The following is a 13,197-nucleotide window of genomic DNA, read 5'->3' on the forward strand; positions in this document are numbered from 1 at the left end:
TCTGTCCCTGGCCAGAACATCAGTAGCGGCACACGATCGTATTCACAGAGCAGAGTAGGGGAGGCCTGGAAGCAACCCGCTGAGTTTTCTGTTCATTTACGACGTTGATTTCATTGAAGGTTAATACCTGAGAAGACAAGATGCGCAGAGCACACCTGTGCACAGGCAGGCGGAGGTGTAGGGCTGAGGAGACGGCCACGTCAAGACTAAATCTGTGCATCGGTCCCACACAGACAGGGGTCAGCATCTCCGCACTCTCGGTTTAGACTTTTTGCTCAAATTGCTGCCCTGTCTTTTGTGTCTCTCCCTGTATGGCACGTAGTGAGAGGCAGAGAGAAAGAGAGAGAGAGCGCTTCCATCTGCTGGTTCACTCCCCCAAATGACAATTGCCAGAGCTGAGCCAATCCAAAGCCAGGAGCTTCTTCCAGGTATCCCACATGGGTGCAGGGGGCCCAAGCACTTGAGCTGTCTTCTGCTGCTTTACCAGGCACATTAACAGAGAGCTAGATCGGAAGTGGAACAGCCAGGGCTTGAACCAGCGCCCACAAGGGGTACCAGCACTGCAGGCGGCAGCTTTACCTTCTACGCCGCAGTGCCGGCCCCAGTGACCAGTTTCATAAGAGGATTCTGAAATGAGGATTTCAGGAAGCTGCAGTAGCAAGCAGATGATCCTTGAATTTGTTTTCAGAATGTTTGAAAGCACAGAGAATCATAAAAGCCAAAATCAAATCACCCTTCACTGTTGATCAAGCTGCACTCAGGATTCTGTGTCTGTTCCACTTTTTTTTTTTTTTTTTTTACAGGCAGAGTGGACGGTGAGAGAGAGAGACAGAGAGAAAGGTCTTCCTTTTGCCATTGGTTCACCCTCCAATGGCTGCTGCGGCCGGCGCACTGCGCTGATCCGAAGGCAGGAGCCAGGTGCTTCTCCTGGTCTCCCATGGGATGCAGGGCCCAAGCACTTGGGCCATCCTCCACTGCACTCCCGGGCCACAGCAGAGAGCTGGCCTGGAAGAGGGGCAACCGGGATAGAATCCGGTGCCCCAACCGGGACTAGAACCCCGGGGTGCTGGCGCCGCAGGAGGAGGATTAGCCTAGTGAGCCACCGCGCCGGCCATTTTATTTTTTAAGCAGGAAGCACCAAGAGTAGACAGTGGCTGAGGGAGGAGAAGGATGGAATGCACGTATATTGGATGGCTGCCAGGTACCAGGTGGCACCAAGCTCTTTCTGTGTTTTATCTCCTCTAACAGTCACAGCCCTCTGAGCTGGGAGTCATTCCACTGCTGAAATGGTGGAGCTCCCGAGAGGTTAGCATGATTTGCTCAGCGTCACAGAGCAAGTGATAGACCTGAGTTCAAATTCTGCCTCTGGCTAACCCCAACTCTGTGGTCTTTGCATTACTTGCATATGCTTTACTTAAAGTGGTCTCCCCCGAGTTCCCTTCCCAGATTTAACAGATGTCAGGTTCCCGGACAAGGCATCTTTGGGAAATGCTAGGTTAAACAAAGTCAGGCGAGTTTCCTTGCTGCAGAACTTCTCAGGGCCTTAGATACAGGAAGGCACCTGGTGGTTCTCCGGGGGAAATGGCTGCGTTTCCCAGCTTGAGTGGAACTGGGAGGTTTCTTCATGCATTAGCCACCAGGCTCAGTGTTCTGTGGGGCTGACACTGAGGAGATCTTGTGCCGAAAAACTCAGTAGGTAAATGGACAGGAGATAGAAAGAGGCAGGTTTTTTTTTTAAAAAATATGACAGCAATGTGGCTCAATCTTAGAAATATAAAAGATGAATTAAATCAGAAAATGGGATTTGTTAACCGGGTTCGATTTTGTTTGACAGCCTTCCGCTAACGTCAGTGTAAGTGGTCAGGAAGGCAGAGTCCCATTTGGTTTCTGTCCCTATCGGCAGCATCAGCTGCTTTGAGACTAAATATTCACAAAACGCTCAACGTGGTGGTGTGTTAATTTCTCTGGCTTAGACCCGGGTCCTGTCTCTGCTGTGAACTCAGGTTTTGATTTTTGACAAGTCACTTATTTGCCCTGGCCGTCATTTTTGTTATTAAAAGGTAACGGTAAGAGGTGTGCATTGTGGCATAGCTGGTTAAGCTGTCGCTTGGGACACCCAGCATCCCATACTGCGGTGGTGGTTCAGGTTCTGGCTACTTTGCTTTCAGCCCAGCTCCCTGCAAGTGCGTCCTGGGAGGCTGCAGATGGCTCAAGTGCTTGGGCTCCTGGCCCAGCCCTGGCTACTGAGGGCATTTGGGGAGTGAACGAGAAGATGGAAGAACTCTATCTCTGTGTCTCTCTCAAGCAGATGACAATAAATCAATGTTTTTTAAGGGCGACGCCATCTGTGCCATATACTTCACTGTGGTGAAGATCAGAGGCAATGTGGATGTGCTCTGAGAAGTCCTCCCGTGGGGGCTGTCAGATGACAGGTGTGGGGGGTGGAGTGCTGGCATTTTAATGGCTCCTCTGCAGAGCCGCTTCTCTGTGGTTGCTGAGGTCCCAGCTGGGAAGAGCAGTCCCAGGTCGCATTTTTCAGGCCTTCCTTGCGTTAGCAAAGGTCGTCTTCTGACTAGAGGTCAGGTTTATGAGTGCGGTAAATGCAACCTGAGTGGGCCTAAGGTTTCTCCATTTTGGTTAGACACATCTGAAGAGAGAGGATCTACAAGGAAGGGAAATGCTCACCTTCCCTAAATCGTACAAATAAATGTGGGTCTAGAAGAAGGAAGCCGAGCCCATGGGGTGAGAGAAGAGCCGTCACCACTTAGGCGTCGCTGGCCCCCTCCTTCACGACCTCCGTGCTGGAGGTGTGACGTCCACGTCCTGAGTGGCTGGGCTCCAGCTGCATTGGCAGCACAGGTGGGCAGGGACGAGGGAGACAGCTGAGACCCCACAGCTCTGTCGTTATTGCTTTTTTATTTTTTAATAGTCTTTAAAATATATTTGTTTATTTGAAAAGCAGAGTTAAGGAGAAACAGATCTTCCACCCACTGGTTCATTCCACAAATGGCCGCAGCTGGCCAGGCTGAAGCCAGGAGCCAGGAACTCCATCTGGGTCTCCATGTGGGTGGCAGGGACCCAAGCACTTAGGCCATCTTCTGCTGCCTTCTTAGGCTCAGCAGCAGGGAGCTGGATTGGAAGCAGAGCAGCCGGCATCAGCACCAGCACTCACATGAGATACTGGCGTTGTAGGCGGCAGTTTAGCCTGCTGTGCCACCATGTCAGCCCGACAGCTGTGTCCTTAGCCTGCAGTTTGCTGCACAAGGTGTTCAGTCACCTCACTTGGAAATGTCAGGGAACGACTGGCCTGGGCTCCTGGTTCACTAAAGATGGGGCATCTTCTGGCTGCGTTTCCCCTAGGGTGAGATTCAGCATTTGACCGTTGGGGATCTTGCCGTCTACAGTCAGACTCTAATGCCACAGAGTTGGAGGGACTCTCCCCACTGCCCCCTCCCCCAGCCTCTTCTCTTTGCCGTCTGTGCCTTTCTCCAGTCAGTCTTTCCCCGTGTGAGATTTCACTGTTTTTAGCAAATGAGGCCACTGTTAGCAAGGACAGGCAGATTGGCAGTTGGCTGGGCCCTGTCCAAGCACTTGCAGGTGTAGTCATCCCTTCTCGCTCTCCTGCCGATACTGGTCATCACAGCGAACACCTGATGTTTCATTTCTCTTCAAATCGTGCAGGCACTGTCTCTGCCAGAGAATCGGGATCCACATGTTTGTTCAGATGCTGGTCTCCTCGCGGGCCTGAATTACTGCCTCGGTCCCACTCCCTGCCTCACCCCAGCTCTCTCTGGTAACACATCTTTCTTTTTCTTTAGACCAATGAGGCGAGCTCAGAGTCGATAGCGTCGTTCTCCAAACAAGAGGTCATGAGCAGCTTTCTGCCCGAGGGAGCGTGCTACGAGCTGCTCACCGTTATAGGTAATGACGGGGTCTGCCCTGATTCCCTGCTGGGGGCACAGCTGCAGCTCTCGGCATCCCTGGCTGGCCGGGCACCACGAGGCCCCCAGCTTGTTAGGCTTCCTGAGGACGAGACCAGCTTTTGTGGGTCGTCCGTGGTTTTCGACCTCCCAGTGTGGGGAGAAGTCAGGTTTCCAGGAAAGCAGTTCTTTTGCAGTTTTTCCTATGCGGCCTCACTCTTCTCATGTCTTGTGCCACAGGCAGTTAGGATGGCTGGCCAAGAAGCTGATAGGAAAACACCCAAGAAAAGCCCTCCATGAAAGTGACAGTAGTGAAAATTTAACTTGAGTTTTCTATTAGAATTAAGTCCCTTTTTCTTAAAGGAAGATAAATAACCATTGTTGTCCTTGTGAATGGCATTCTTATTTCCTCTTTTCTTTAAGGCAAGGGATTTGAGGACCTGATGACCGTGAACCTAGCCAGATACAAACCCACAGGAGAGTATGTGACGGTGCGAAGGATTAACCTGGAAGCTTGTTCCAATGAGATGGTGACATTCTTACAGGTATAACAGGAGTGTGACCTGGACGATAGGCTCTTGGCTCCAGGAGTGACCGTTCAGTCACCTCTCACATGGGTTCCCTAAAACAGTGGTAGGAAACAGTGGTAGACCAGCACTGGGAAACTGGGGGAGCTTTCAATGGGGACTCACAGGATTGGGCTGTGATACTGCTCAGCCCAGTTGAGAGTCCCCTCTTCTTCTCCAAATGGCCCTTCTGTCTCATTTATTATTCAGAGAGGCTAAATCACTTGCCCAGGGCCACACCCCCTAGTAGATGGTAGAGGCAGGTCTAACCTGCCTGCATAGGGGTACCATCTGCTAGAGGCTCTTAGCATCCTTCTCCTTGGGACCTGAGGATCCCTTCTGGTGGAGAAGGAAGTAGCCACCCTCTTGGTAAACCTGGGGAGACAGCAGTTGGAGACACTGGCCAGGGCTAAGCTTTAGGGTCTGGGTCAGCGTCTGCTCCATCAGGTACTCGCAGCCACTCCTGCTTCATTTCCAGTTGTTTTCTGATTGATGCTTACCTGGTTGCTCCAGTACCAGCTCATCCATTCAGAGTAGTGCGCTGCGCTGACAATGGAGCAGCTCAGTCCCAGCTCAGCTATTTGAGAAGAGACATACCTGTGTGCTGGTGCGCTTGGGACTGTATGGTTCTTTGGGTTTTATTCTGTGAAGCAGCGACAGGTAGAAGGTATAGCCTGTGTAGCCTTAGCTTATGTCCAAAGGCCAGGACGTTGGCTTCTGTAGTTCTTTGTCCAAAACAGTTTCTTTTTACACTTCCCGTAGCTGCTCCTGATGAAGACATCTCTCAGACAGAGGTTGCTGGAAGAACAGCTTCTAATGTTTATTGGTCGTCATTTGTTCTCTGATACCTTTCCTTGTTTCTTTCAGCTATAACACTTTCACTTGTAATAGAAGAACATTTGTTTTTCTATCATAAAGAGGAGTTCTGTGCCTCAGCCCTGAGGTCAAGCTAAGTTTCTAACTTCCTAAGACTTCAGTCACAGTTTTGTTTTCATCAGAAGTGATGATGGGACCCTGGGCTGTGCTAACCTGTTGTGTGTGGCCGGGGCCATTCCCCCAGCTTGTGCGGACTGGCTGCAGGGCCTCTCTGAGGCGGAAGCTGGCACAGCAGCCTGGCTTCCTGCACGGATCTGGACCGCATTTCTCCTCTTGGGAGGCTCCCACCTCAGCTGCCCCAGGATCCTGAGAAGAGCACCCAGAAAGTGCCGGTCCCCAGATTGTTCCCCCTGTCCCCGTCATGTTGAGCATCAGTGACCCGAGTCATCAGTCTTCAGTGCCCTGGCTTCTAACTTCAGCTTCCCCATCGCTTTCAGGGGGAGCTTCATGTCTCTAAACTCTTCAACCACCCCAACATCGTGCCCTACCGAGCCACCTTCATTTCAGACAACGAGCTGTGGGTTGTCACGTCATTCATGGCGTACGGTGAGTGGGAAGGGGCTCCTGGCAGAGAGGGCTCTGAGAACTCTGCGGTCAGACTGCTCATCTGTAGCTTTCCTCTGTGACCCCCTCCCTCCCCCCCCCCCCCACTCCTGCTTCAGGTTCTGCAAAGGATCTCATCTGCACGCACTTCATGGACGGCATGAGCGAGCTGGCCATTGCTTACATCCTGCAGGGGGTGCTCAAGGCGCTGGACTACATCCACCACATGGGATACGTGCACAGGTACGGCCTGGGTGTTCTAGAGTGGGTATCTGTGGCTGTGAGCCCTCCGAGAAACATTTTTTTTTTTTAAATATTGATTTCTTTATTTGAAAGGCAGAGTTATAGAGAGGCAGAGGCAGAAACAGAGAGAGGTCGTCCATCCGTGGTTCACTCCCCAGATGGCCACAACAGATCTGAAGCCAGGAGCTTCTTCCGGGTCTCCCACGCAAGCGCAGGGGCCCAAGGATTTGGGCCATCTTGTGCTGGTTTTCCAGGCCATGGCAAAGAGCTGGGTTGGAAGTGAAGCAGCCGGGACTTGAACCAGCGCCCAGATAGGATAACAGCACTGCAGGCAGTGCTTTACCCACTACGCCACAGCACCAGCCCCATCAGGAAACATTTAAAGGTTGAAGTTAGTGAAGCCAAAGTGTGAAATCATGGATCTGGATTCTGATTTTTTTTTAAAGATTTTATTTGTTTATTTGAGAGGTAGAGTTACAGAGAGAAGAAGAGACAGAGAGAAAGGTCTTTCATCCACTGGTTCACTCCCCAAATGGCCACAGCTGGGCTGATCCAAAACCAGGAGCCAGGAGCTTTTTCTTGGTCTCCCATGTAGGTACAGGGGCCCAAACACTTGGGCCATCCTCCATTGCTTTCCCAGGCCATAGCAGAGCTGGATCAGAAGAGGAGCAGCCAGGACACGAACCAATGTCCATATGGGATGCTGGCACCGCAGGCAGAGGCTTAGCCTACTATGCCACAGCCCCTGCCTCTGGATTCTGATCTTGAAACTGACTTGGGGGACAGTCATTTAACCTGTTGAGCACTGAAACCACTAACCTTGTCCTTACTGAGCAGCTTGATCCTGAATGTTGTGGGAGAGTTACATCTTTTTATTTTATATTTTTTAAAGATTTATTTATTTATTGATAAGGCAGAGTTACAGAGAGGCAGAGAGAGAGAAAGAGAGAGAGAGAATGAGAGAGAGGCCTTCCATCTGCTGGTTCACTCCCTAGATGGCTGCAATGGCCAGAGCTGCACTGATCCGAAGCCAGGAGGAGCCAGGAGCTTGCTCTGGTTCTACCACATGGGTGCAGGGCCCAAGGACTTGGGCCATTCTCCACTGCTTTCCCAGGCCATAGCAGAGAGCTGGATTGGAAGTGGAGCAGCCAGGACTCGAACTGGCACCTGTATGGGATGCCGGCACTGTAGGCAGTGGCTTTAACCGCTACATCACAGCGCCGGGCCCAGAAAGGGACATCCGATGTGACCTCCCTCCCCTCGTGTGCCTGAGTGAGTCTTGAGCCAAAGGGCGGAGCAGATACAGATCGCTCAGTAGGGAGTGTCAGGAAAGTCAGCTCACAGTGAGGCAGATAGAATGAGACCCCCATCTAACTCCACACACAAAGGGGGCTCCAGGCAGACTCAAGGCCTGTGTGTAAAAGGAGATGTGAGCAGATACCTTTGTGACCTGAGCCATGCAACTTCACCCTTTTTTCCCCTAGATTGATTGATTGATTGATTTGAAAGGCAGAGTTACAGAGAGATCAGTCTTCCATCCACTGGTTCACTCCCCAGATGGCTGCAATGGCTGGAGCTGAGCCGATCTGAAGCCAGGATCCAGGAGTTTCTTCTAGGTCTCCCATGCAGGTGCAGGGGCCCAGGTACCTGGGCCATCTTCTACTGCTTTCCCAGGCCACAGCAGAGAGCTGGATCTGAAGAGGAGCAGCCAGGACTAGAACTGGCACCCATATGGGATGCCAGCACCGCAGGCAGAGGATCAACCTACTGTGCTATAGTGCCGGCCCCTTCTCCACACTTTAGAGGCACAAAATATAAGGCCAAAATTTGATGAATTTGATTGTATCTAGAACAGCATGACTAGATTTAAGAACTGGGTGACAGAGTTGAAGATTGTTAGATTTGTCAGAAAGTTTGCAAAGCAACAAGAAAACACAGCAAAGCAATAGAAAAATGTAAAGGATATGGAGTTTATAAGGGAGGAAACCCCAGAGACCAGCAGTCTCAGGAAATGTAAGAGGAAAGCAAGTATGAACATGATTGTCAGCGGTGAGGAGGCTGGGGAGGCCCAGCGCAGTCAGGATGTGAGCTTCTGGCTAGATAGTGGAAGAAGATGGCCCCACTGCACAGCCCCATCGGGGCTTGGAAGTGTGTGTCATTGTGTATTCCTGTGCTGCCTAGATGCAGTGTGTGGGCTCCTCCCTGGGAGAACAGGTGAGTAAAGTGTTCTGTCCCAGCCGTGCTGAGATGCCAATTAGAAGCAAAGATCGGGGACTGGCGTTGTGGTCCCATTGCTTGCAACACTGGCATCCCATAGCAAGTGCTGGTTCATCTTGGCTGCTTTGCTTCCAATCCAACTCCTTGCTAATGTGCTTGGGAAGGCAGCAGATGATGGCCTGGGTGCTTGGCCCTGACACCCATGTGGGAGACCCAGATGGAGTTCTGGGTTCCTGGCTTTGACCTGGCCCAGCCCCCTGACTATTGCAGCCATTTGGGGAATGCACCAGCAGATGGAAGATCTCTGTCTCTCCTTCTCTCTATCACTTTGTCTTTCAAATAAATAAATAAATACCATACAGTGCACACACACAGGAGACAGCTGACCAGAGCTAGTGTGTAAAGACCAAAGGTTTATAGTGTGAGGGGTTCCTGCTGCTCACGACACCCTCCCCGCCTCCCCCCACCCCCCAGGAGCGTCAAAGCCAGCCACATCCTGATCTCTGTGGATGGGAAGGTCTACCTGTCTGGTTTGCGCAGCAACCTCAGCATGATCAGCCATGGGCAGCGGCAGCGTGTGGTCCACGATTTTCCCAAGTACAGTATCAAGGTTCTGCCGTGGCTCAGCCCGGAGGTCCTACAGCAGGTCTGTGCCCGGGGTCCTGAAGTCCCCACCTCTCCCGCCAACTCAGGATTTCCCAAAGAAGCCTTCAGGAATTTCCTGGGATGGGGTGCTCTCTACTTCTGAGTGGAGTTCGGGGTTCCTGGAGGGAGGGCTCCTTGTTGGCCAGGTGGACCTGGGAGCCTGTAGTGGGGGCATTGTTGGCCCAGTGCAGATGGATGTGGTGTCCCCTGAGGGGGTCCTGAACTGTATGTGACACTCTGTTCCCTTTGGGGGACTACTTGGTGCTCTGCCGATCCCTGTGCTAAGCAGAGCGTGGGGCCTGGCTCAGCCCCCTTGGTACAGAGCATCGCCAGACCCGTGTACCTTGTCCGGGCCAGGTCACCTGCAGTAGTTAGGCCCCGGGCTTGTGGGACAGGCATTCTTTTCCTCTCCTTAGCTTTTGCCCATGTTTCTAAGAACAGAGCAGGGGCTGCAGATAGAGTCACCCGTGGCTTTTCTCTCCTGTTGTAGAATCTTCAAGGGTACGACGCCAAGTCTGACATCTACAGTGTGGGGATCACAGCCTGTGAACTGGCCAATGGCCATGTCCCCTTTAAGGACATGCCTGCCACCCAGGTGAGCCCACAGCCTGCTGCCTGCCTGGGACCTGCTGAGTCCCTGCCACACTCCCGACTGCAATAGGGGTACTGAGGTGACAGGCACAGCGTGCTCCTTCAGGAAGTCCCACCGGGGGCACTGCTGTGCAGCTCTCCTTCACTGCCCTGGGTGATGAAGGCCAAGGGCCTGGAACCCAGCCCAGGGGAGGGAGCCAAGAGCAGAGATGCGGACGGAGGCGCGCCTACCCTGTGTCCACTGAAACGCTAAAATCAGGCCAGCCCATTTTGGTAAGTGGGCCTTGATGAATATGCCTGGGAAGTTCGTTTCTGACTTAGAGTCCTCGGAGTTCTGCACCCCCACCTTCGGAACCTCCACCGTGCAAGTTCCACTTCTGTTCGTGCCCCTAAGATGCCTGCCCTTTGGCCACCCCGGGGCCCGGGTGCACAGCCAGTGGCAAGTCTGCCCTGGAGAGGACAGGCCCAGGAAATGGGCTTTTCCAGGCCTCAGCGAAGAAGTGGGCTTGGGGTCTTCTGGGCAAGAACAGCCTGGGTGAACTGGGAGGGGTGGGGCTCAGGCTCTGAGCAGGCCTCTCCCTTGAGCCTGCTTGGCCGGCAGGAGTCAGCTCGCTTATGGGCAGAGTGCGTCCCCTAGAGCAGGGGCCCCAGGAGGCTTCTGAGAGGAGGCCGCACTTGCACTGGGTCTTAAAAGCAAATAGTGATTAACCACGTGAAGAGCAGGAACTACAGGGACCACTGGAAGGGTGAGGGAACAGAGTGTGCAAAGACGCAAAGCCACACAGGACCAGGGTCTGGAAGGGGCAAGTAGCTGTAAATGGCGGATGGACTGGGTGCTGAGAAGGGAACAAGCACGCACCATGGGGGCTCTGTAGGTGGCCCTCGGGAATCTGATCCCTGACCCGAGGCACGGGGCCATCACAGCACTGCAGATGTAGCACTCGGCAGATGAGTTAGACCTGGGGCTGTTAGGAAGCTGTGGAAATCTAGGGCGGGAGATGGGAAATCTGGGTCCACTCAGTAACCCAGGGATGGCCAGGAGAGGTGAGAGGCTCCTCGGGCTGAGCCAGCGGCGCAGGACCACAGGCGTCGCTGCAATGACAGACGTGCTGGATCCGCATGTGCAGCGTGGCTGCACACGTCAGATGAGGCCAGTGAGGCTGAGGGTGTGCGCTGTAACCCCAACTTAAGTCAGCCGCCGCATGTGGCTCTGGAGACCGCCAGGTTGGCTTCTTCAGGTTTTCATGGGAACATCCCCACGGACAGCAGCTCCTGAGCTGGCGCTGGTTTGACAGGAGTTGGGTTTGAGGGCTTTGGAAGAGCTGTGCAGGCCTGAGCTGCCCCGGCGCCCATCCCGTGCACCTGCCGCAGCCACAACTCAGGACGTGGAGCTGCAGGTGCTGCCTTGGGGACCCCATGGGACCCACCTGGGCATGGCGAACTGGAGCTGTGCTCCAGGATCCCCGGGCGGCTGCCGCTACCCTAAGGTAGGGACTGTACATTTAAGGGGATCGGATGCTTGCAAAGGGGGAGAGGAAACAGCCCTCGCGCCAGCCATGGTGAAGGGGCCCCCGCTGAGCAGCTCACTCCTCCACACGTTGGCCCGGAGGATGTGACTGCCACGCCAGCGACCAGCATGCCTTTGAGAAGTTAGGCGGACGCCACTCGCGTCTGCACGCCTGAGGCAGGTGTGACGTGCGGGGCCTCCGGGGCCTCCGCCCAGGCCTGGCTCACTCCTCACAGATGCTGCTGGAGAAGCTCAACGGCACGGTGCCCTGCCTGCTGGACACCAGCACCATCCCCGCCAACGAGCTGACCATGAGCCCCTCCCGCTCGGCCGCCAGCTCCGGCCTGGGGGAGAGCCTGGCCACGGGCGCCCCTCGGCCCTCCAACGGCGACTCGCCTTCCCACCCCTACCACCGCACCTTCTCTGCCCACTTCCACCATTTCGTGGAGCAGTGCCTTCAGCGCAGCCCGGACGCCAGGTATGGCCCGCGGCCTGGGCTTGTGCAGGAATCGGGGGAGCTGTGGAGTCGGGGCTGGGTCTCAAAGGTTCTGCAAGGGCCTGGGGGGATCTGGAGCCCCCACTGCAGCGGGGCTCGGCTCCTGTGCTCTCTGGCTGTCCTTGGGGAGGGCACGGGTGATGCGGTCTCTTGTCCCTTTCTCCCCAGGCCGAGTGCCAGCACCCTCCTGAGCCACGCTTTCTTCAAGCAGGTACCGTAGCGCTTTCCGTGGGCTCCCTGTGTTTTCTTGCCTGTGGTTCTGACTACCCACAATCCCTTAGCTTTGGGTCTTAGGCAGTCTCCTGTCTGGGGAGTTTGAGAAATGACCATGTCCTCGAAGCCCTGTAAACGCACTGCTCCACCCCTGTAGCCTCTCGCCTGTCAGCGACTGTCTCCCTCCTCCCCCGCAGATCAAGCGGCGTGCCTCTGAGGCCTTGCCCGAGCTGCTCCGGCCCGTCACCCCCATCACTAGCTTTGAGGGCAGCCAGTCCCAGGACCACAGTGGCATCTTTGGCCTGGTGTCCAACCTGGAAGAGCTTGAGGTGGACGACTGGGAGTTCTGAGCGCCGAGGAGCAGGCCCGCCGGGATGTGTGCGCTCCGCCCCAAGGACTGGCATGCCTCAACCTCCTGCAGCATCCCGGCTGGCAAGGACTTTCCCCTGGGAGAGCGGCTCTGCCGACTGCGACGGAGGTTCTGGAGAGACTTGCTTACCGGCCCGAGCCCTGAGACACAGGGCCGTCCGGAAGCTGCGCCCCCAGCCTTGAGAGCGCAGGAGACTGCCCAGAGGGAAGAGGGGTGGCCACGGCCCTGTGCGCCGCAGTGTGAGCCCGGGGTTTGACACACGCCCAGGAAGCCATCACCTCCGCTTGCCCCCGCCTGCTCTCCTGGCAGCCAGTTCCATCCTCCCCTTGGCTCTGATCCCGCAGGTCGGGGTCGGGGGTCAGGGTCAGGTGGTTAGCAGCCTCCCCCCTTCTCCTGGACCTCCCCAGAGCCGAGGGGCTCTCCGGCTCTGGAAGCACCAGGTGCAGGCTGGGGCCATCCAGCCTCAGCCGCTGTCGCTTGGGCCCCGACACCATAGGTCAGCTGTATGGCTCATTCCGTTCCCACCAAGAATCCGTCCTCACACCTGCTGCCGGCTGCCTCGCTACTTCCTCCAAGGGCCGGCGTGTCTGCCCTCACCCCAGGGCTCAGTTCTTCCTGCTGGGTCAGTTTTGTCAGAGCAAATTAAAATTTTCAGTCTGGGAGAATCGGCGTGTGGGTGCGTGTGTGTGTGTGCGTGTGAGCGCAGGGACTGCAGCCCCACTTCCCGCCTTCCCTCCTGTGAGGACTCACTACAGACCCACCGGCTTCTTAGAAAACCCTTGAGAGTACTGCATTGATCTTAGCCTGTGGCCATCAGACCGCTGTGGGGCGGCAGGCCAGGCACTTCCGGGCCCAGAGGAGCTGAGGCGGAAGGCGTCTGGGCAGGAAAGGAGGTGCAGGGTTTTGTCCCGGAACCTGACTTGCAGAGTTTCCCTGCTGTCAGCACCAGCAACACCCAGAGAGCAGGGGCTGGCGGGCAGTGTGCACGGGTGACCTTAGCCCGGCTCCCG

At 55.1% G+C, this 13,197-nt stretch overlaps 1 protein-coding gene across 1 annotated transcript in view; it reads left to right on the plus strand.

Annotated features, from left to right (window-relative positions):
• Positions 1-12,852, plus strand: part of STRADA (STE20 related adaptor alpha) — a 32,673-nt gene extending 19,821 nt beyond the window's left edge. The window contains 10 exon segments of the mRNA XM_062175557.1: positions 3,819-3,921; positions 4,344-4,465; positions 5,800-5,908; positions 6,025-6,148; positions 8,840-9,011; positions 9,501-9,605; positions 11,345-11,586; positions 11,773-11,815; positions 12,015-12,119; positions 12,121-12,852. Of these exon segments, the coding sequence (XP_062031541.1) occupies positions 3,819-3,921; positions 4,344-4,465; positions 5,800-5,908; positions 6,025-6,148; positions 8,840-9,011; positions 9,501-9,605; positions 11,345-11,586; positions 11,773-11,815; positions 12,015-12,119; positions 12,121-12,369 (1,374 nt within the window). The 3' untranslated portion in view covers positions 12,370-12,852.
• Positions 12,853-13,197: the final 345 nt, after the last annotated feature.

This window comes from Lepus europaeus, chromosome 18, assembly GCF_033115175.1.
Source record: "Lepus europaeus isolate LE1 chromosome 18, mLepTim1.pri, whole genome shotgun sequence".
NCBI classification, from domain to species: domain Eukaryota; kingdom Metazoa; phylum Chordata; class Mammalia; order Lagomorpha; family Leporidae; genus Lepus; species Lepus europaeus.